The sequence below is a fragment of the Carassius carassius genome, chromosome 27 (genome assembly GCF_963082965.1).
Source record: "Carassius carassius chromosome 27, fCarCar2.1, whole genome shotgun sequence".
NCBI classification, from domain to species: Eukaryota; Metazoa; Chordata; class Actinopteri; order Cypriniformes; family Cyprinidae; genus Carassius; species Carassius carassius.
The window spans coordinates 5,230,080-5,254,113 of NC_081781.1; the positions used below are offsets into that span (position 1 = coordinate 5,230,080).

General features: G+C 38.5%; 1 protein-coding gene across 2 annotated transcripts; it reads left to right on the forward strand.

Moving 5' to 3' along the window:
* Window positions 1-18,474: 18,474 nt before the first annotated feature.
* Window positions 18,475-23,281, forward strand: LOC132106516 (transcription cofactor vestigial-like protein 2). 2 transcript variants are annotated; one of them, XM_059512267.1, is made up of 4 exons: window positions 18,475-18,699; window positions 19,497-19,788; window positions 20,721-21,191; window positions 22,367-23,281. In XM_059512267.1, the coding sequence occupies exons 1-4, from the start codon at window positions 18,616-18,618 to the stop codon at window positions 22,408-22,410; spliced, it is 891 nt and encodes a 296-aa protein (XP_059368250.1). In that variant the 5' UTR covers window positions 18,475-18,615; the 3' UTR covers window positions 22,411-23,281. The 2 variants fall into 2 exon arrangements, with proteins under 2 accessions (XP_059368250.1, XP_059368251.1); XM_059512268.1 differs by having other exon boundaries at window positions 22,488-23,281.
* The last annotated feature ends 753 nt before the right edge of the window (window positions 23,282-24,034 follow it).

A 24,034-nucleotide genomic window follows, 5' to 3' on the forward strand; every position in this document is an offset into this window, starting at 1 on the left:
CTATTCAAAAAGTAAGAAAGACAAAATAAAAATAAGAATTTGTAATGATCAAAAACAAGTTAACTGAGGAATTCTGAATGATGAACTTAATTTTAAAATAAACTCCGTCAGGTCACTTTTGACCCATGTTGTGTATCAAAGGTCGCCGTGATTTTTCCAAGTAAGACATGTTCTTGGATCAACATTATTGTCCAAAAACATAGACTTAGTAGACCCAGTCCCTACCCCTAAACCTAACCCTACTGTGGCGGGGTGAAGAAGGACACGACGAGTAGGTACAGGTGTGTTCCCCGAAGGGTGGATTTTATTGACGAGTAGGCCCGATGGCGGTGGCGTGAGGTGGTTTGGTGCAGGGTGCTCGGCTTCCTCTTCGGTCTGTGTGCTGTGGCGGTGTGGGTCCATTGTGCTCTCCCGTGTGCAGTGGGGCTGGCGGTCACACACTGCTCTCTGTAAGCAAGACAGATAGTTGGGATTAGCCGAGTCTCGTGGAGACATCTCTCACCTCTGTGTTCGTTTGCTGTGGTTAAGTAGGCAGCTCTTGATGGGGCCCAGGTGTGGCCGCTCAGCCCGTGACGAGCAGGAGCAGGTGTGACTGCTCGGTTTCCAGGGCGACGCTGATGAGAGCTCGGGACACGTGTCACAACCCCCCAAGCGTCGTCCTAGTCCTGTGGAGAAGCGGGGAAACTGGGGGAGGGCGGGGAGTGGACCCTGACAGACCTGCGAAAGCTGCCCAAAACCGAGCGAGTCTGTCGGCGTTGGCGTTGGCCGTCCCCGCTCGGTGTTGCACGGTGAAGTTGAAGTCCTGGAGCGCCAGGAACCACCGCGTCACTCTTGCGTTCGTCTCCTTGGCCCGGGCCATCCACTGCAGGGGGGCGTGATCTGTAATGAGAGTGAAGGGGCGGCCGAGGAGGTAATACCTGAGCTCCAGGACTGCCCACTTGACGGCCAGCGCCTCCCTCTCCACCGTAGCGTACCGTTGTTCCGTGGGGGTCAGCTTTCGGCTTATGTAGTTCAACGGGTGTTCCTCGCTGTCGTGGTCCTGGGAAAGGACGGCTCCCACCCCGGTGTCGGATGCGTCCGTCTACACCAGGAAGGGACAGTTGAAGTCGGGTGCTCAGAGTACCGGCTCCGTTGTGAGGGCTGCCTTTATTCGGTGGAACCCACCTGGTACCCCAGGTACTTAGCTTCAGAGAGGGCCAAGTGACATTTCCGGGGGTTGGCGGTCAGGCCAGCCCAGCGCAGTTCCGATAGCACCCTCCGCAGTCGCTCCAGGTGGTCCTCCCAAGACGCTGATGAGAGCTCGGGACACATGTCACACTACCCATAATTCATTCCAAGGGTGTAGAATCACATAACCCTGACTATAAACAGATATTTCCTGAAAAGTTATATTTCAGTTCTGATTGGTTGATTGGAATTTTGTTCCAGGATCAACAAGGATGTTGATCCAGTAACATGTACATGGTGAAGTCACACTCACCTGCATCAAAGGGTTAAAAACGACACACAAATACATTGATCTCTTCTGCTTCTCTCTCTTGGCTGCTCATTTTGTTTCTTGAGTCTCTTTTTCAGCTGTCCTATAGGGTTACAGAGCTGTTTATAACTCAGAGCCTGTCCGAGTGTGTGGAGGCCCTGCCACATGACCGGTGATTCATGGAGACGCCCATAGAGCTGTTAGTCCTGAGCCAGGTGTTGAGAAACTGGCCGAGCGCCTGAGTAAAGAAAAAGATTGTGACCTCATCCTGAAATACTGCAAGATGATGGCCCTGCTGGTCACAGGACCCAAGCTACTGACATAAAAGTGCTTTTCTAGGTTCTCAAATGAAACCTGATCAAGTCAAAGCAATGTGCACACATGACAGCGACGACAGCCATTTGTGAGGCTGGGCTCCTCAGTACATAGAAGTTATTGAGTACAAGAGTAATATTATGGTCAGTAACAAATGGATGTCCAAGGTAATTATGAGAGATACTGGTCATGTAACAAATTTATTCAAGATAATTTTTTTTATTTATAAATAATTGGGTTTATAACATCAAAGATTTTGAAGTCTGGATAATAATCAAACATAGGAGTAATATAATATATAATATAATATATAATAAATTTTTACAACACAAAATAAGAATTTTTTTTCTTTAAAATTTGTCTAATTGAATAATTGAGTTTGTGACTATAATATATATATATATACGTTGTTGACCCAATTATTTAAAAGTTACTTTTTTTAAACACTCTATATAAAAAATTTGTCCTATAAACCTAATTATTTAAAATAAAAATAAATAAATTTTGTAGAAAAAGATAAAACACGTCTGCCCATATATCATATATTTTAAATTATTTGGAAAAACATTATTTCATAAAACATTGAATTAAAAGCTGCAGTTTTTGTGTGGTTTTATGTAAGAAAAATGGTTTTACAAACAATGCAGAAGTTTGTTCTGCTTTTTTTAGGCCCACTGACATTCATCCGCATCAATATCAACATCTGTGATTGACTTCTTGACACTCTGTATTGAGTAAGATGATGAATTTTAATACTGTACGTTCATGTTTATTTACTTATTTACATGTTCCATAAGTAAGGGCCACCAGTGAGTTTCCGAGCGGAACAAGCGCATTACTCAAGCAGCATGTTTCCCAAGGTGCCATGCTGTAAAAGTGTGCATTCTCCAAGTGCATGGCTCAATTTAGCACCCAAGGATTCACACTATCACTCTGCATTTTCAGCTTTTATCAGTCGAGACATGGCTTAAGTTTAGGTTTTAGTCAAGACCACACAATGACGTCCAACTCGTTCAACTAAGACTCCAGCAAATCACTTTCCAGCTGTCCGTGACATAAACCTTTGTGGCCCAGATCCTAGAAACTCGTTTTAATCGTGTGATGATGATCCACAGTCACCCCCTCACCCCCGAGGTCTCGCTGAAGGCTTGAAGGCACGGTGGTTTAAGCTTCAGATTCTCAAGATTCCCTACAACATTGCAGCAATGCTTTAGAGACTTTCTGCAGCTTGTTATAGGAGATGCCTGGGATGGTTTTCCCAGTGTATATTTTCATTTACTCTGAGTGTTTGGCACACTCTGTTCATAAACACGAGCCTAGGTACACATAGACAGAATTGTTGCTTTGCACTCCATGTGATGAAAGAAGCTATTCATTAACATACCTCATTTACATAGCTGAGAGGCAATATTTAGGGCCTCAAGGAGCAACGACCAGATAGATGACGGTTTCTTAAGAAACCATATAGCCAAAAATACTTAACTAGCGATTTAAAACTGAATCTGTAAACTGATCCAACCTACAAAACTCGTTATTTCTTCTGAATGTTTGCTCTAACAAAAATTGGATTTTCTTTCCTAGATGATGAAATGCAACATGAAAACTAAAATTGGCTCATCATCCAGTTAAGCGGAATCAAATTTTGGTATAATTTAAAGTGATTTCTTAAAATATAATGTATGATATGAAGCTGGAGGAAAATAAATTGTGGAATTGGTGGACTGAAACTGAAAATGTCAAGGACTGTTTCTATATAAAATAATAAAATGCATAGTACATTCCAAGTATTTTATAATTATTATAATTAATTATTAAACCACATAATCACTGCAGAAATGTAATTGTCAAATTGACGCATTTTAATGTTGAGAACTAACTAAAATTAGCAGTGCAACTAATGTGACTACATTTTCAGTAGTCTGACAGTGGCTTAGCCAATTCCAAAACAGTTTAACTTTTCCAGAATGACAAAATTGTACACTGCTGTTTTTGTGGCACATCATATTGCACACACAGTTTTGCTACCAAGACAGTCACTCAAATATTACACCTCTGAGGGTGGTAAGAATTTCTTTCAAGGAAATTAATTGTTTAATTCAGCAAGGATGCATTGAATTGATTGCAGGTAGTATATATTTTTTACATTTTTATAATTTTTACTGCATTTAAAATGTAGACAAATTCCAAGAATGATTGCAAGGAAGTGCACAAGTTTTCCTTTTTTTTCTGTCCCACTCTCTGGTACCTCAGTTCTGTTCTCATTAGCCCAAATTGTGTATCCCATTCTCTCCATGTCTGTCATGCACCTTGTTTCCAAGTATGGCCACTATGAGGAAACTGTCACTGGGGACCTTTGTGGGAAATTAATGGCGACAGAGAAGGACAAAAAAGACAGGACAGCTGCCTCTGTCACCACCGGGGTCAGACTGCAGGCACTGGGTGGCTTTAGGTGCTCCTGCGGTATGTACCTTACACTTGTTTTTCTGCTTATCGGATTTCTCTGTCATCAGCTGTCTCTTATATCATTTCACATCATTCATCTGCTTGGCCCCACCTATAAAACACATAAACAAACACATACGTACACACACAGCTAATAAGGTGTTCTGAAAGCAACTTCCTGTTAGTAAAAGTTAAACTGAAGCAATACGGTTATTGTGGACCTACGAATGACTGAATAGACCAATTAGTCAAGGTTTCTAATTTTTTTTTTTTTTTTTTGTGAGCAGAATGTTACAATAACCGTCCTGAACAAATACATACTATGCGAGCTATGATGACTTTCACCTTGATATTTTAGCGCGGATGTATACCTAACCGAATTGCACTGTAGGAGGCGAGAACGAGTCTTCGAACCTGTGTGTATGCCTACTGTGAAATTACCACATCATACATGACGTGCTAACATGGATGCAGCTGAAGCCACTGGGTTTGCTTCAGGGAATTTTTTTTTTTTAAAGAAGCTTCCCAATGTAAACCTCAACAAGACGCACGCCTGTTTCACACATAATCCGTCTGCAGTGCGTATGCAGTCTGTGTGCGTTTCGGACTCATACTCATTGTGCTTTCACACAGGACGCGTTTGCAGTCCGCTACTATGTGCATGAACGATCGCTGCACTGCTGCAGACGCAACGCTCCTGGAACGCACTGACGGACCGCAACCGATTGAACGCTGGAATCCATTAACATGGGTGCGTAAGAAAATACGAAACACATAGGCACTGCAGACGGATTATGTGTGAAACAGGCGTAAGGTTGTTTGCACCTTGTGCAATGTGGAATTAGTTTACAGCTTTCTCAAGGACTTTGCGATGCATTTTGGAAACAGGAGATGAGCCCCTGGTCTAAGGCACCACCTGGCTTGAGAAACCCCTTCTCAAAGACTTACTTTATTTGGGTAGCACACATATTCTGAATGCCTTTGGCAGAATTCAAATGAGCCATTTTAATCTAGATTAATCTATATTAATTCCAAGATTAGAGTGAGATTAATCTAGATTAAAAAAATTAATCTATGCCCACCACTACTTAATATGAATAAAATATGTCATCTAAGCTATAACATCCACATCATTTGAACATCTTTTAATGTAATCACAACATTTATAGAATTTCGCAATGACCTTTAAAAGCTAACATTATAAGGACAGTGACAACTTGACCACAAATACTAATCATAATACTAATGATAAAGATATTATATTAACTTTGTTTTAACTGTTTCTTTTACTGGACATATTTGTATATGGACAGACATATATGTACAGTATATATGTGCATATCTATGTCTTTTATTATTTTTGGAGTAGTATTATTGAATATGTTTTGAAAATTTCATTTTTATATTTCTCAGGTATTTTTGTATTTTATGTTTTTCTTGCAATTTTATCTTTCAGTTTACTTCCTGCTATAATTCAGTCTGAGCATTGCTAAGCAGAAAAGTAAAAAAACTTAAAACTAAAAAACTTCACTTCAATTAAGAAATCCTGAAACAGCAATACAATAATGGTTTCCATTCTTTTTTTATAAATCTTCCCAAAAGCTTATTTTCTAAGGGCAGAATATAAATATTTAAATACTAGTTGAATGCTAATCTTTAGATTAAATTTAAAATGATAATTTTTTGTAAAAATAAAAAATGTGTTTCATTTTCTTGCAGAGATGTGTGCTGTCCCACAGTACTAATAGCCTCTTATAAATAAGACATAGAAACAAAAACTTCAATAGAGGGCTCAGAGACCAAGGACACATCTGCCCATGTAGTCTGCAGAGGTACAATCAAATCACATTATATTGTGTTGCATTGTCCACCGACTGCCCTATCGCTCCACTGGAGCTGAAAAACACAAAGATAGCGCTTCTTTTGTCAGCTAACCCATTTGATCCCAAACGCACATACGCACGCGCTAGTTGTCTCTCCAATGAGTTTCAACACTGATAATGTTTCAGGACCCCATTCATGACTACATATTGCACTAAAAGCTTTGGCCTAAGGGTGTCCTCCACTACCCAGAAGCCCACAAACAGCCCCCCGCTCCCCTCGCTCTCAGCTGTCTCCCGAATCACAGGACCCAGTGATGATGGACGGCACATGACCATGACACCGCACCCTAGCGCTCCGTTATCCTCACCGTCGCACGCCTTTGTTGGAAGAGAGTGTGTGTTGTTACAAGCAGCCCACCCTAATTTTAACCACTAATGTGCCCGGCCCTGGATCCAAGTCCCTGCCAGAAATAGCCCACCGACTGACAGTCATGGGTTTGACGAGGAGCTAGGACTGAAGCCAAAACACATGCGTGCCGGGTGGAATTTCTTGCCCCTGTGAAAATGCAGCACTAATATCATCCTCCTAGATATTTTGCCCCACTTGTGACCTGCCAGGCTTCATCAAAACCCCTAAATGCATCTGCAATTGAATGGGCACAGTGAGGATGGAGTAAAAGGGGTTAATTTCCAAAAAGAAAAGCTATTGCTTAACCATTTCATATAGATTTGCATATACTTTTGTTTTTGCATGTCTTTCAGCAAATAAACATGCACATCATTTGGTTAAAGTATCTGACAATAGTTTAACACATTTGACACTGCTTCCTGATGTTCTCTCTGTTAGGGCTGCGTGATCATTTATTAATTAATATTGAGATATGGATAACTGTCAAATCACAGCAGCTGTGATTTCATTTATATGTGCTATGGGTCTGGAACACAGAATTGGAATCAATTACACACACGCAACTCATTTTAACAGAATCTTCAGTGTCTCTGAATGGTTTGGTTCATTAACTGGGAATCGAGCTGTTATGAGACGCTGAAACACTGTATCATAAGTAGCACACAGTCAAAAGAACAGTGCCATGTTTCATAGCACATACATTTTATTTGCCGACAAGTTGTAATAATTAAAGCTGCATGGTTTAATGTTAGAATTTTTTTTTAAATAAATATATACATAAATTTCCAACATTTTCTGAAAGTTTTCTAAAAATCCTGAAAAGTTTTCATATTTTTATTTAACAATAATCACAATGAAACAATTGTATATTATTATTAAATAATTATTATTATTTTACAGTCATACTGAATGGGTCAAAACAGTGGAAATAAATGTGGCCAATGAAAATTCAAAGGGTTAGAGAGTTTTTAAAACTTAAAAGATGTTTGAGTTGGAACTTGTAAAAAGTAAACCCTATTTTTCAAATTTTTCCCAAATCACTCAGCAATAAAAGGATGGTTCACAACTAAAGAAGTCATAGTAAAAGCCATTCACATGCAGGTATAAATAAATACATTTTTTCTTCAGTGTTTTTTCCCTTTATTTAAAAAGAAAAAAAATCCTCTTAAATTTTCATTTTTATGACTTAATTAATTATTAGCTTTTCATCGAAACCCCTGCACTTCCCTCACAAACCTATTAGGCAAACTCTGTTCTGGGAAACAAGAAACAAATTTATAGACAACCAAATTACACACTTCAGAATACAAAGTACAGAGGATTACCAAAATGCTGTAATATTTGAAAAATTAACATTTTGTCAAACATTATATTCTGCAAATACATCATACACAACCATAACATGGCCTTGTGCTTGTACAAGCTGCAAACTTTTAAATGATTTCTTTTCATGTTAAAATGGCAGCATCTCGCTATAGTCTTTATGAGATAAAACTCAAGGGTTCTTCCAAATAGGTAAACAGAGAAGAACGCACTTTCTTCCACGAAATGGTCTACTTTAAGTTCTAGTCTAAAATAGCATCTCAGACATATTCTCTTTTAATAACTAGCTAATTGGATGATGGTACTCGTATACAGAGCGCATTGTCCGGGAGAAAACATTATTTTTTTTCTATTAAAAAAAACACTTGAAAATGAAAATGTCTTACTGAGCATTCATCAAAGTACCCCAAAACATTATCCTCAGATGAAATGTAATGCACGTAGAACATGTGCTGATGAATCTAAAGTAAATTTCACATTGGTCACTGTTTATCTAAAGGGTCAAACTTGCAGTTTCCTTTATGATTTCATTGAAAGAGATTCATGTTCCTTGCCAATTCTCTTATTTTTTTATCACAAATAAACAAAGGAACCACACCGACTGCCTGCATGCATGGTTTGACAGTGCGAACAGGAGATTTCAAATTGATTGGTGCAGGTAATTCTTGAGCAGAAGCACATTAACACTTCGAAAGTCCCTGAACTTTCAAGGTCTTGTTCACAGCAGAAACTCTCCATTAGTCCTTTCTGCACCAGCTAGGATGGCCAAACAGCTCCACCAAACCATTGGGTTATTCAAACATCAATTGAAATAGCTGGCCTTGTGATTCTTAACAGTAAGAATAACTTTAAAAAATGAATGGAAATCACATTTAACAAAACAAAATGACACTTGTATGGGCTATTGAGTTTGATATTTGAATGTCTGGGCAGTGGCTTATTTTTAACAATAAGGCAGGAGAAAGTGTTTTCTGAAAGGACGTTTTAACACTGCCCAAACGAAAAAATAGAAGAACTTGGCAAGCATAAATAATCAGTTTCTGTAATTAAAAGTTGACCGTGAATGAAAAAGTAATTAAAAATGATCTGTGCTGAATTTTGGCACATATCTGTTTCAAGTTAATATGCAGAGTTGATGTAGTTTTTTCATTTAATCTCTGAATAGAGAGAATTTTGTCTTGTCTTTATGCACATTGCAATAACCAATCTCTGCATTGCCATTTCAAATGGTTTTAAGTGACTCTGTCCAAATGCACAGATGTAGCAAAAATCAAAAGCCCATTTATTTATACTATCAGGAATCAAAGTTCAAACATTCCTGCCATATAAAATGTTCTCTATAGTTTTTGAGATGCAAACTGAAATATTCTGTTTATAAAACAAACAATATTCTGTTTGTTTTTTTAAACAAGCGTTTTAACATAATGTAAAAAAATTATTTAATATCATTTAAAAATTAACAGAAATGGTTTAGTAAACAGACCTGGGGACAGAGAGGGACATGATAAGCGTGTCTAAAGCACAGCTTTATGGAGGGCATGACTGAATGGAGACACAGTGTCTGTTAAGAGGACTTGACATGAAAACAATGATAGATTCAAATGCAAGATTTAGTTAAAACAGTTTGTGATCAAACGGAGGGCCATGTCCTTGCATTGGAAGCAGACCTGGACCGCAGAGCAGTGGAGGACCTGAGTCATGAAGCAGAGGCAGGTCTAGACTGTGGAACAGTGGTGGGCCTGGACCTTGGAGCAGTGGCAAACAGTGAAACACAGGAGGACCAGGGCCATGGAGCAATGGCAGACCATGAATCAGTGGAGGATCTGGGGAGTATGGCAGAGCTGGTGGAGCAGGCAGCCAGGGTGGCACTGGCAGAGCAGGAAGCCAAGGCGGAGCAGAAGACCACCAGAGCAAGGCAGAGGTCCACCATGGCAAAGAAGATAGATAAGGAAGTCATGGCAGAGACTGAGGCCTCGGAGACACTGAAACATAAAACTTAAACCATTTATTTAAAACTCCAAGGGCTAAGGCTGGATGCTCAGACAACCAGGATCAGTCCTTCAGGCTAGACACATAGTGAGTTCATAGGCAGCCTCCTTGGCAGCCACAACTGGACCTTCATAGAGTTCACAGACTACCTCTGTAGCTGGGTTGAGACAGAACACAAATTCATAGATGACCTCCATGGTCAGTTCAGGACAGGATGAGAGTTCGTAGATGTCCTCTGTGGCCAGTTTAGGACAGGAAAAAGTACATAGACGACCTCCGTGGCATGACAAGACACGCTGGGAGTGCATTGCTGGGTGCCACCACTGCGCAAGGAGCTGAAGTGAGTGCTGCTGCCTCGGGAGGTTCTGCAGCATGCTCCGCCAACTTTGAAGGAACTACAGCAGGTGTCATCACCTTGGGAGTTTCATTGGTGGTGTATGCAGCTCAGATAAATCATAAAGCAACCCACATTATGGGAAGTGCTGTAAACAGGGAAATCAGTTCAGGAACGGTAGTGCTAGAGTGAGGTTTAGGGATATATGCTGTGCATGTTGACACCAGTGGTGGATCCTCCATGTTGGATGCCAACCTGTGATGCTTAATGACAGGACTGTGGGGGGTTGCGGTAACACAACTGTGACAGAACGTGACTCTGGGATGGCAGATGTGACAGGACAAGACTTTGGAAGATCAGCAGAGACAAGACGAGACTTTGAAAGATCAGCCGAGACAAGAAGAGACTCTGAAAGATCAGCCGAGGTGTGACGAGACTCTGGAAGATCAGTCGAGACGTGATGAGATTCTGGGAGATCAACCGAGACGTGATGAGACTCTGGAAGATCAGCCGAGGCGTGATGAGCCTCTGGAAGATTACCCGAGACGTGATGAGACTCTGGAAGACCAGCCGAGGTGTGACGAGATACTGCAAGATCATCTGAGTTGTGACTAGACTCTGGAAGACGAGACTCTGGAAGATCATCCAAGGTGTGACGAGACTCTGGAAGATCAGCTGAGACATGATGAGACTCTGGAAGACCAGCCGAGGTGTGACGAGTCTCTGGAAAATCAGCCGAGGTGTGAAGACATACTGCAAGATCATCTGAGTTGTGACTAGACTCTGGAAGACGAGACTCTGGAAGATCATCCAAGGTGTGACGAGACTCTGGAAGATCAGCTGAGACATGATGAGACTCTGGAAGACCAGCCGAGGTGTGACGAGTCTCTGGAAAATCAGCCGAGGTTTGAAGACATACTGCAAGATCATCTGAGTTGTGACTAGACTCTGGAAGATCATCCAAGGTGTGATGAGACTCTGGAAGATCAGCCAAGGCGTGACGAGACTCTGAAAGATCAGCCGAGACATGACGAGATTCTTGCATGGTGACAGTGGTGTTAAGAGGTTCTGGGATGGCGGACTGTGGCGAGAATCAGGCATGGTTGCTATCTTGTGATGAGACTTTTCACACTCCGCTCTCCTCATGTTTGCGGCTGAATAGTCTTTGGGCTGAATACAATAATGGACAGCTAGGCTATATCAGGGAAAAGACATCAGTGCAGTCCAGTGCAGAGAAAAGAAAAAAGCCCAAGATGAAGCTCTTGCAAACTTTCAGGCTATGTTTATATTCCTGTGAAACTTTTTTGACAACGCTTCTGAATTAATATTCTAGTGACTTATTCTAGTGAATATTCTAGTGAAAAATTATTATATAAAATCAATGAATAATGATAGGTTAATTAATAATAATCATATGGTTTCATTGAATAACACTGTTAAAATACATAATGTAATACAAAATAAACAATTTCCATTATTACAAATGCCTGCAAAGGGCACCAAAGGCCTGGTAACTGCTGTTGTTACACTTACAGGATGATCAAATCCTTGTTTAAGCATTTAATTCAAATATCAACTTTTTTTGCAATAGAAAAGCTACAGCCTCTATAATTTCTTCAACAAAAACATCCCACAACCCTTACCAAAATTAACCATGGTTTTATTGTAGTAAAACTGCTTAGTTTTATTTTATCTGATTTCTGAATGCTTAAGAGTATAAAAACAATCAGACAATGGTATTAATAAAATCATAGCCATAGGTAACTCTTGTGTCTAGAGATACAATTGTATTTTAAATAATATTATTTAATTACAATTAATTAATTTACTTTTATATTTTACTAAAATTCAATTTTAACCCCTTATAGTAGTTGCTTTTGTTTTTTGTTTTGTTTTGGGGTTTTTAGAAGGAGGGGGCACAACAATACTATTCTAGTTTGGGCACCCATTTGGCCAGCAGCGGCCCTGCAAGCTTTATTTAAAACAGTTTGTGGTCAAAAACAGGCAAAGTCCGAATACCAGGAAACAGTAATATACAAGGGCAAGACAAAAGCGTAATCCAGAAACAGGCAATAGTCAGGCAGCAAAACATCTACAAAAACTCAAGGCAACAATCCAAGTTTGAAATCTAAGAGAGCAGTACAGAGTAATAATTCAGCTAAACTGTGTGAAAACTTATTATGTCTGTTCCATCTTTATCATCTCAGTGAGCTTTTATGCGGTTTTACACATGCACAATACGTTAAATCTTAAATCTTCTTAAGTTTAAGTGTGGATGAGAAACTTTTGGAAAACGCTAATGTGGACAGTTGTGGGCAGATGTAGCCTAACCCAACCGCTGGGTCAAAACAACCCAAAACAATGCTGGGTTTGTCCATATTTCATCCAGCCCTGAGTTGTTTTTAACCCAGCATTTTTTTTTTACAGTGAACGTTTCACCCGGGGTTGTTTAACCCTGCTCCAGAGATCATATATTCTGAAACATCCATTCTGGGAAACTTGATATGACAGTCGGCCATATATACAGTGTATATATATATATATATATATATATATATATATGTGTGTGTGTGTGTGTGTGTGTGTGTGTGTGTGTGTGTGTGTGTGTGTGTGTGTGTGTGTGTGTGTGAATGTGTAAAGCTACCTTGATTATGTAAACATGTCGCCTGCCGCCTTCGTCCATATGCAAATAAGGATTGTGTTTAGTAATGTGCAGTGTTAAGCGGCAGCTTATGAATAGCCTTCCCAGGCTATACTTTTCAGGCTATACAGGCTTAACTTTTAACCCTGAGTAAAAAGCAGTGTGAAACTTAAAGAAAGTTAACCCAGAATGACACAGGATTAACTATTTCAATAGTTGAAATGTTTCACAAAAGGTTTGAATTGGGATATAATAGGCTCCTCGTTCATGTACGCCTACATGTGTTTGTTACTACACCTAGAAGGTATCGTAATTTGGACCTGAGGCAGGTGTAGCAAATGACAATACAATATAGATGTTGTCCTAGTGTCACTTATTTAGCACAAACAGCATTAATTCGCAAATTCGATCCATTTCTTTGAATCGTTTCAAATTGGCCATTTCAGTGAATTAATTCAGAACTATGATTCAACGATTCAACTGTGTCATGACCCAAAGTGTAAGTACTGGCATTTTTTTTTAAAACAACAATAATAGAAATTCAAGTAACATTATTATATTTTAGCTATACAAACCTTTTTCAAGATTTTAACTGTAATTGGATAGTATTTGGTTGCTGTATTCTAATGGGAAATATGAAGTTATATTTTGATATGAATGCAGCTTTTTTGATTAAGATGATAAATGATTTAGATAGATACAATAGATAGATAGATAGATAGATAGATAGATAGATAGATAGATAGATAGATAGATAGATACAACCCGAATTCCGGAAAAGTTGGGACGTTTTTTAAATTTTAATAAAATGAAAACTAAAGGAATTTCAAATCACACGAGCCAATATTTTATTCACAATAGAACATAGATAACGTAGCAAATGTTTAAACTGAGAAATTTTACACTTTTATCCACTTAATTAGCTCATTTAAAATGTAATGCCTGCTACAGGTCTCAAAAAAGTTGGCACGGGGGCAACAAATGGCTAAAAAAGCAAGCAGTTTTGAAAAGATTCAGCTGGGAGAACATCTAGTGATTAATTAAGTTAATTGATATCAGGTCTGTAACATGATTAGCTATAAAAGCTTTGTCTTAGAGAAGCAGTGTCTCTCAGAAGTAAAGATGGGCAGAGGCCACTCTCCAATCTGTGAAAGACTGCGTAAAAAAATTGTGGAAAACTTTAAAAACAATGTTCCTCAACGTCAAATTGCAAAGGCTTTGCAAATCTCATCATCTATAGTGCATAACATCATCAAAAGATTCAGAGAAACTGGAGAAATCTCTGTGCGTAAGGGACAAGGCCGGAGACCTTTATTGGATGCCCGTGGTCTTCGGGCTCTCAGACGACACTGCATCACTCATCGGCATGATTGTGTCAATGACATTACTAAATGGGCCCAGGAATACTTTCAGAAACCACTGTCGGTAAACACAATCTGCCGTGCCATCAGCAGATGCCAACTAAAGCTCTATCATGCAAAAAGGAAGCCATATGTGAACATGGTCCAGAAGCGCCGTCGTGTCCTGTGGGCCAAGGCTCATTTAAAATGGACTATTTCAGAGTGGAATAGTGTTTTATGGTCAGACGAGTCCAAATTTGACATTCTTGTTGGAAATCACGGACGCCGTGGCCTCCGGGCTAAAGAGGAGGGAGACCTTCCAGCATGTTATCAGCGTTCATTTCAAAAGCCAGCATCTCTGATGGTATGGGGGTGCATAAGTGCATACGGTATGGGCAGCTTGCATGTTTTGGAAGGCTCTGTGAATGCTGAAAGGTATATAAAGGTTTTAGAGCAACATATGCTTCCCTCCAAACAACGTCTATTTCAGGGAAGGCCTTGTTTATTTCAGCAGGACAATGCAAAACCACATACTGCAGCTATAACAACAGCATGGCTTCGTCGTAGAAGAGTCCGGGTGCTAACCTGGCCTGCCTGCAGTCCAGATCTTTCACCTATAGAGAACATTTGGCGCATCATTAAACGAAAAATACGTCAAAGACGACCACGAACTCTTCAGCAGCTGGAAATCTATATAAGGCAAGAATGGGACCAAATTCCAACAGCAAAACTCCAGCAACTCATAGCCTCAATGCCCAGACGTCTTCAAACTGTTTTGAAAAGAAAAGGAGATGCTACACCATGGTAAACATGCCCCGTCCCAACTATTTTGAGACCTGTAGCAGAAATCAAAATTGAAATGAGCTCATTTTGTGCATAAAATTGTAAACTTTCTCAGTTTAAACATTTGCTATGTTATCTATGTTCTATTGTGAATAAAATATTGGCTCATGTGATTTGAAAGTCTTTTAGTTTTCATTTTATTAAAATTTAAAAAACGTCCCAACTTTTCCGGAATTCGGGTTGTAGATAGATAGATAGATAGATAGATAGATAGATAGATACATAGATAGATAGATAGATAGATAGATAGATAGATAGATAGATAGATAGATAGATAGATAGATAGATAGATTATGGTGGTCTCTCTGTAGGAATCTACAGAGCCTAAGTGGCCTGAAATGGTTTGTCCATACGTTGTGCTGTCTCTGCTGCTGGGACAGGTGCCACTCCAGCTCTTCTTAAACAGAAACTCTCTGTTTCGTGTTGCACAGCAGACCCCCCTCTTCTCTCAACAGGTGCTGTGGTCACACTGAGTGCAGCGGTTCACTTCCATGTCACAAAATCACAATTCACAAGGGCTTCTGTTGCTTCATCAGCAACACATGGAGCTCAACTGTTCCCTTAACCACAGTCCAAATAAAATCACTTCTTTACATGCTTGCCTACGTTTTTTTAGTAGTCCAAAATTCTGCCGTCATTTACTCACCCTCATATTATTCCGAATGACTTCCCTTTAACATTTATTTTTGCTTCAGGCATTAATAAATGTGCTTATGGAGTGCAACACCATGTGGGCTCGCCCTAAAATCACTTTTTGTCACCATTTTGTCGAAACATTTCTATATCCTTTACTCAAGTACATGTTTACATTCCATTCTCTCTTCAACTTGCCTTGACAATGTCTTTGCACTCCCTTTCTCTCATCTCCTACCCCCTTCTCCCTCGTTTTGGACGTACCCAGGCAGATTACCTGCAAATGCATGACTGGGGGCCACAGGTCCCCTCTGTCAGAAGAGGCACAAAGCCAGGAGACTACTTTATTCTCACATATTAGAGGAAAGAGCCTGTGTTGAAAACTGTGGGCCGGTTAAAGCAGTAAGCGATGTGCCCTGATCTTCCCTGATTCATTAGATGTGTTGAATGCACTGTTGTTTCAGCAGGTTAGGTCCTATTAGCTGGGTGTTAGCACTCAACATTTCCTTGTCCTTAAGCTATTTGGGTAGAAATAGAAACCTTGTCAGGTTACACAGTCTAAAACCCTCATTGTTTGAGAGCTGTCACATCAGAAATGGAGAGTTATTGCATGCTGTAACTCTATCTGTGAACAGGTGTGAAAGCGCTAAACTTGAAGCATGAACAATGAATTTGAGTTGAATTAGAAGCAATTTGTATCTTTTATTGCTATATTCTCAAAGAGATGCCATTTATGTTTCTAGAATTTCTAACAAAATATATATTTAAAAAATATGAATTCAAATTATAATTGATAGATTTAAAAAGTTTGTTTTTAGATTATTTTACAATTTGATTTTATTTCCTACTTAGTAAAAGCATTATTTTTTTCACACTATATTTTCTGTTGACTGTATAAAAAAATATTCAGTGTTTGTTTTCAGTATGTTTGCTGTGTTGCTGTAATTTAATGGCTTTCTGAAAAATATGAATAAAATTAAGGCAATTTTTAAAGATATGCTTGCATAATTGTCATCATAATTTTGATGCTATTGCATGTGCTGTTTCATTGTAGTATTTTTAACAATGTCATCTTTATGTGGACAATTATTTAACAATGACATTTGTATTGACAGAATGGACAGACATCCTCTACTAACTATTTCTTTCAAGGATTTCCTCCTTGGTTATGTTAATATAGGAGCCAACATAACAGTTGTGGTACACAGATGATCTATATTGAAAAGCAATTCATTTTCCAAGTTCATGAAAGTGTTTTGTTGTTGAATAGAAAACCATTTGTATCACTGTTTGGACCCTTAGAAAATGTATGGGAGTATCTAGTAGAAGAATGTACAGATCCTGGGAAAATCCCACTACAGTAAATACAGAAGTTACAACTGTGAGGATCACTTTACACCTCAGATACAGCTATTAGTGTTTGTTGACAAATAACCGGAATATTTCACCTCCAGCACTCTGGACAGCGCTAGTTTAGCTTAATTTGTGAAAGACTCCATGAAGTGGGTTATATGTGAGTAACGTGACAGAATACCAAACATTCCTGTGAAATTCCCAGTTAAATCATGATGAGCTTTAGCCACCACTACAGCGGCTCTTCTGAAGTGTATTGGTTACTACAGCAGCAGCATAATTGTCTCAGACCGACCAGTGTATCAGTGTTTTCTCAGTTGCAACATATTGTTGATTTTAAGGGTCCTAATGACAGAAAAATGCCCCTTAACCCCAGTACCAATTGCGTGAAAACTATTTGACCTTTGACCTGGAAATCTAAAGAGCCCAAGGCAACTGAACAAAAGAAAACAATGGCACTTTAAATAGACAGATTGCAGCACACTTATTTAGCAATAATTTATCTGTATAGTTTGTACAATCAATCATATTGTAGGCCTAATACACATTTTCTATTCAGCTGAAAGTTGTTGTTTATTGTTCAAATGACGTGAACTTTTTGAATTTTGCTTCTGTGAGACAGAAGGTACCAGAAAATGTAATTATGTAGATACAGTAATCAACATTTGAAGTGGTTAAAAAAAAATCATCAAAGTTGTCCTAAGAGAAGAACGCATTTTGGTTTTAGGTTTTAGGACAGCTTTGATGAAAGGTTTTGATCCACTTCAGATGTTGACTAGCCTACTGTATATTGCAGTCACTGTCTCAGAGGATTGTGTTATTAAATATGCACTCAAATCTAATATATATATATATATATTTATATGCCTATATTTTTTTTATTTGTTAAACCAGAACAATTAGATGGTTAAAGGGACATTAAGCTACCTGCAGGAACAATTCATATTGGTCTGTGGTTTAGACTTACGTCAAAACGCCTCGTTTCATACAGGTTCGATTCAGGAGTCGTTTAGTTGAACCGATTCTTCTTAGCGATTCACGCACCGTTTTGCAGTGTTTCTAATCACGCGACCTTCAACTTTCATAGTAACATGATTAGGTAAGAAGCTTCTTAGAAACACAACGTAATATTTCACTTTTTAAAAAACTTCAATACAACATAAAGCATAGACTAGGCCTATGTTTACTGACACATTAGAGATCTTAGTTAGGATGTCAGCATGAAACTGGAACTGGACTAGATTAAATTGAGTAAATTGACTAAGTTTCGACCCATTGTTTTGGAACATTATCACTGGTTTAGGGAATGACATGCTAGAAACCAGCTACCATATTTCAAAACAAACCTACCAGATATATTGTTGTGCAAATGTCATGTTCGAGGATTTACTGCAAGCAATAACCTGCATCGCGCGCACAAGGACTCGCGGGAACCCTTTGAGTGATGATTCGATTCAAATGAAACGACTTACTGAACCAGTCATCATTCGAATGAACCGAATCTCTAAAGTGAATCAGACTCGTGCGTAAAGATAGAGTACAGAACATAAAAGCTCCTCAGTGCGCTTCAGCCGGACTCTACGCGGAGCTTCATTTTCTATCTGTGCACGCTGAGCCAGCGCTTTATTTCAAATGAAGCGTCCTTTCATTCCGCTAATAAGTTTCTATACGTGATATAACAGCTGTCTTCGCCATGAGCTGCTTGGATGTCATGTATCAAGTTTATGGTCCACCTCAGCCTTATTTTACCACAGCATACACACCATATCACCATCAGGTATGTTCATATTTCATTTAACTTTATTATGCGTCTGTGTTGTGAGACGAAAATGCATTTTAATTTGATTTTACAGTAGATCTGTTTGTTTTGATTTGTGTCCGAATCCTTGCGCGCAACTTTGACTTGTTGCGCCTGCAATCTTTAATAAATAGTTTTACAGTTTTAAAACAAGACACATAGTTAGATGTTAATGGAAAACAACATATTAATGGTGGTTTAAGTGTTTTTTAAAATGATTAAAAGCAAGCATTTTAATATAACATTTCACATAGCCTACTTGTTTGCTTTTAATCATTTTAAATGTACACACATTATTGATTGTATAGGTATATATGATCAGTATGTATGACATATTAGCTTGATTATTAACTTCCTATTAACTATTAAGCAAAATGTGCTTTTAGTCTTTCTGAAATTGTTTTAATTTGATTCGTATAATTCTTACTCTGTTTCATAACAAGAATAGAAAAATAGGCTCGCAAACAGATTTTGTGTATTTTATAGATCTCATGTTGTTATCCTAAATGAATATTTAGTGTAGAAATACCAGCATGTGTAATGCCTTATGGAGAGTATATTTCTGTGTGCTAGTGTTTGAAAAGAACTGAAGTTTTTGAAACATTATATGAGCACAAATTGTGCAAGAGCAAACACACTGATGTAATGCACTACTATACTGATTCCCTATATCTGTCTGTGTATTAAATAGAATGCATGTGAGTGTAATTCTGTATCATGTAAATGATATCAGAGTTGAATGTTAAATAATTTTTGCCATTTTTACATGCTTTCAGAAACTGGCATTTTACTCGAAAATGCAAGAATCCCCAGAAACAGTGAGTGGAAGCAGCTCTTCTTTTTCTAATCTCTCTGGGCCACCTATAAAAGAGGAGGACTGCGCCCGGGAGAAAGATCACCCGCCGGAGGCTGAGTACATCAGCTCCAGATGTGTGCTATTCACGTATTTCCAAGGGGACATCAGTTCGGTGGTGGATGAACATTTTAGTCGGGCTTTGAGTCAGTCCAGTAGTTACACACCTGGATCCACCAACATCAAGACCGCGAGAGGTGCATCGTCCTGGAGAGGTGGGAATCTGATGCAGCCTGCATTCTCATTTATCCTATAAAGCGTATAAGTTTTATTTTCATCCTTTATGACTACACCGCTTATAGTCATGGGAATGATTTTACTTTTCAAGATAGATATAGTTAGATTATAAAAGCTAATTCAAATTAAATTAAGATATACATATAATTAGGACATTATTTTTTACATTTAATTTAATATTTCTTTTCCTTGCGTCCTTTATGATTGCACAGCTGTTAGTCATGACAATGGAAACAAATTTCAATTTTTTGCATTGTTTCAAGATCAATAGATGGATTTTTAAAATCTAATGCCAATGAATCAAAATATATTCAAATATTATATATTAAATAGTATATTATAAATATATTAAATACTTTTAGGACATCATTTTAACAATCAATTTTGATTGTACGGATATTAGTCATGGCAATATCACAATTTTATTAAGTTTATCATTTTGTAAGATCAATAGATAGATGCAAGTAATGCAAATAATAATCAGGACTTCAGAAAGGCACATCACAACAGACCGGTTATTATTATTTATTTTTTTAATTTTTGGATTGCTACAGTATCAAAAGGTAGATTAATAAAAGCTCATGCATATAAGTTAACTTAGGATATCATTTGTTTTTACAATCAATTATTATTGCATAGCTATTAATCATTGCAACAGGCACAATTTTATTTGCATTGTTTCGGTATCAATACATAGATTTTTTTTTAAAGCTAGTGCAAATTAAATTAAGATATTAAGGACATCATTTGTTATCAATTTGTTGCATTTATGTTTTGTGTATCCAAATGTGTGGACATTTTATTTTAATCTCAAACAAAATATTTAAAGGTTCATAATGTTATATATTTGAATTATCACATGCTTTTATGCACATTAATATGCAGAACATCTAAATGTTTCCCACCCCAGACGGATCATTCCCTATGAGCCAGAGAAGCTTCCCTCCCTCTTTCTGGAACAGTGCATATCAGCCGTCGGTTACAGCATCTCTCAGCAGCACCCTGGCTTCCTCTCACACAGATCTTCCCTTCCCAGCTGACCCATACTCCACCGCATCTCTACATAGCCACCTTCACCAAGCCACCCCAGAGCCCTGGCACCCCTCTCACCACCATCACCCTTACTCGCTTAGCGGAGCCATCGGCACCCAGGGGTCTGCTTACCCCCGGCCCTCCATGCACGACATGTACGGAACGCACTTTGACCCCCGTTACAGCTCTCTGCTCGTGCCCTCGGTGCGGCCGCATAGACATCCTCCAGCCACTGTTCCCGCACCTGGAGCCTCGCCGTGCGAGATCAGCAAGAGTGAGCCAGGCAGCTCGGCGTGGACCGGAGCTTTCACAGCGGCGAGCTCTGATATGAGTCTGAACATGGATCCAGGTGTGAACATCATGCAGTCTACATACAGCAGCAGTGTTTATTCACATGAGCTACACTTAAAAAACGAATGGTTGTGACCGCATTTAAAAACTAAATATCAAAACAAAAGCCATTTATTTGCTAGAATAGAACACTTTGCAAGAAAAACATGTCACTAAAAACAAGGTTTTGGCATTAAATAATAATAAATAACTTTCTGGTTGCCAGATGTTAGTAGAAATTATGCACAAAGTTAACAGACAATCTATTTATAGAGGATATATTTATATATAAATGTTTTTATATATTTAGACATTTTTATATAAATGTTTTCTATTTGATGGCAAAGCTGAATTTTCAGCATCATTACTCCAGGCTTCTGTGTCACTTGATCCTTCAGAAATCAATATGCTGATTTGGTGCTCAAGAAATATTTATTAATATCAATGTTGAAAACAATTCTGTTTCATTTTTGTGGATACTGGGATACATCTTTTCAGGATTATTTACTGAATAGAAAGCATTTATTTAAAAATAGAATTCTTTTGTAACATTATAAATGTCTTAACTGTCAATTTAATCAATTCCATGCATCCTTACTGACTTAAAAAAAAAATCTTACTAACCCCAAACTTTCGAACATAGTGTAGTTAATGTGATGAACTAAACCTGTAGGCACTTTGTCAGGATGCCCGTGTGAATTTTAGGAGAACTGACATCACACATCTACTAAAATCACTTTGACATCAGTTCAAATAACTGTGAAGAAAACTGAAGTTATTTCATAGAAAAGCTCCAGTATGATTTGTCTTCAAATGCCACACTCTTTAATATTTTGTTATATAATGCAATGACATTTAGATTTTTTAAGTGTGCCTTGAAGCGTCTAAATACATTCTAGGGCCACGGTAGGTTAAAAATAGTGTATAAAAAAGTCAGTTCAAAAACTGATCAAACATATAATGTAAAAATACTAATGTCTAAGAGCTTCTTGAAGTACATATTCTGAGTTTTAAATCTAGTTATCTTCAAGGTTTTTGAGTTTGACCCTTGCTCTGCTGATATTCGTTCCTCATTTTCACTCTCACTCTTCAATGCTTTCTTTACCTGAAGTCTCTTCACTTCTCTATATTTGCTGCTTGTTTTCCCTCTCCTCATTTCTTTATCCTTTTCTTCCTTTTCCTTCTTCCTCTCAGGTCTACAGAGCCAGGATAAGAGCAAGGACTTGTACTGGTTTTAGTGGCCCGTGGCCACTTCTTTCTCCGCTGGCTTGTCTTTCATTGGCTTTTCTGTAACAGATTCTCGTCTCACTTGCAGTTCGGCGCTACACCCTCTGCAGCGGGACCATCCTAAGCTGAACTCTTCGGATGAATGCAAAACTCTCTCTCAAAGAGAAAAGACTGAATAGAGGAGCAAGCATGCTGCTCTCGCCCCTTCCCTCCCCTGACCCTCAGCGAAACTGACCCAAAATAAGATTTTAAAAAAGGACAAATGTTACTTCAAAGGGACGAACTTACAGAAAAACGGACCGTCTAGAAATGACAGAGTTTCTGATGCGAGAGCAGCATTCCCTATCATCTCTGAAGACAGAGAGTGGCTATTTGAAGCCACTTGACTCTATCTATATTGCTTTCAGCACCTGTCACCGACAACTGTTGTGGAACTTAGCAGACACACACACAACGGCACTGTGTGCCCTGGATTTCATTAAACAGGCATTTTGTTGTATCTGGACTCACGGCGAAAGGGAACAACTGGTTTGGCTTTTCATTTGTTTCTGAGGAGTGGTGTGGGTTTTAATGGAAGTAGATACAAACACCATTACGCTGTGCTGTATATACTTTATGTGTCTTATATGTGTATCCAGTTGCAAACAGCATGACAGAAATATTAATTCTTTCATTTGTACTTTTTTAACAACCACTTTCAGTCACCTTCAGCCTATAGGGTGACGTCTCACCACGGTGTATTTGAATGTATGACATGTAATATATTACCTTTCAAAGTATTTTTCCAGTGCATTGAGGAGAATGAGGTGTTGTCTGTTTTTAATCAGTTGTCTAACTTCATCCTATGAAACAAAAATGGAAATAAAACCAGGCGATACACACTTTTTGCTGCTCTTAAATGTTTAAGCGTCAGCTCATTAAATTGCAAACTTGAGTATAGAGGCATCTTTTCATACCAGGCACATCATGAAATGTATTTCTGCTAGATGGAAACAAAAGACTATTATGAATTTGCTGCAGCCTTCCAAACCTCAAAAGCGAGACCATCAGAGATTAAATTATTTGTTTCAATATACATTTTTGTGCATCAGTATGTTCGCAACATGAGTAGGAATATAACCATGGGCTACTTTTAATCTGTTTGATGTTTTGTTCGGTCATAGAGTCAGACAATGAAAAGGAAATGGGAAGCAAGAAAGAAAGCGGGAGAGTGAATGTTATCACGCTGCCATTTGATCCTTTTCTTTTTGGTTGTGGTTGCAGTGAATACCGGACAGCTGTAGATTAATATTGGCTTATGACAACAGCAATGATGGACAAGAGATGTGTGGCCAGGGGTTTCTCTTGATTAAGTGGGTAAAACAAAGGCCTCTTTTTTGAAACCAGCACTGAGGAGCGTCCTAAAGTGTTAGGGGTGCATGAAAAACTCAATGAGTTCATATGGTAGATTAGTTTTTGTGACAGCAAAGCACAGTATTGGTATTTAAAAAATTGGTTGTATTTGTAGCCTGTTTGTGTCCTAGCCTTGAGTTCAAAGTTGAGTCAATTACATTTGTCATGTGTACTACAGTATTCAGTACTGTTGATAATGAAATTGACAAGCTCACTAGGCCATATGAACATGATTTTATAAAC

What these genes read in the sequence shown, in the direction of transcription:
- LOC132106516 (XM_059512267.1), top strand. Translation starts at nt 18,616, where the DNA reads ATGAGCTGCTTGGATGTCATGTATCAAGTTTATGGTCCACCTCAGCCT. An exon ending in ACACACCATATCACCATCAG is followed by an intron (nt 18,700 to 19,496) that starts GTATGTTCATAT and finishes ACATGCTTTCAG; the next exon opens with AAACTGGCATTTTACTCGAA. An exon ending in AGGTGCATCGTCCTGGAGAG is followed by an intron (nt 19,789 to 20,720) that starts GTGGGAATCTGA and finishes TTCCCACCCCAG; the next exon opens with ACGGATCATTCCCTATGAGC.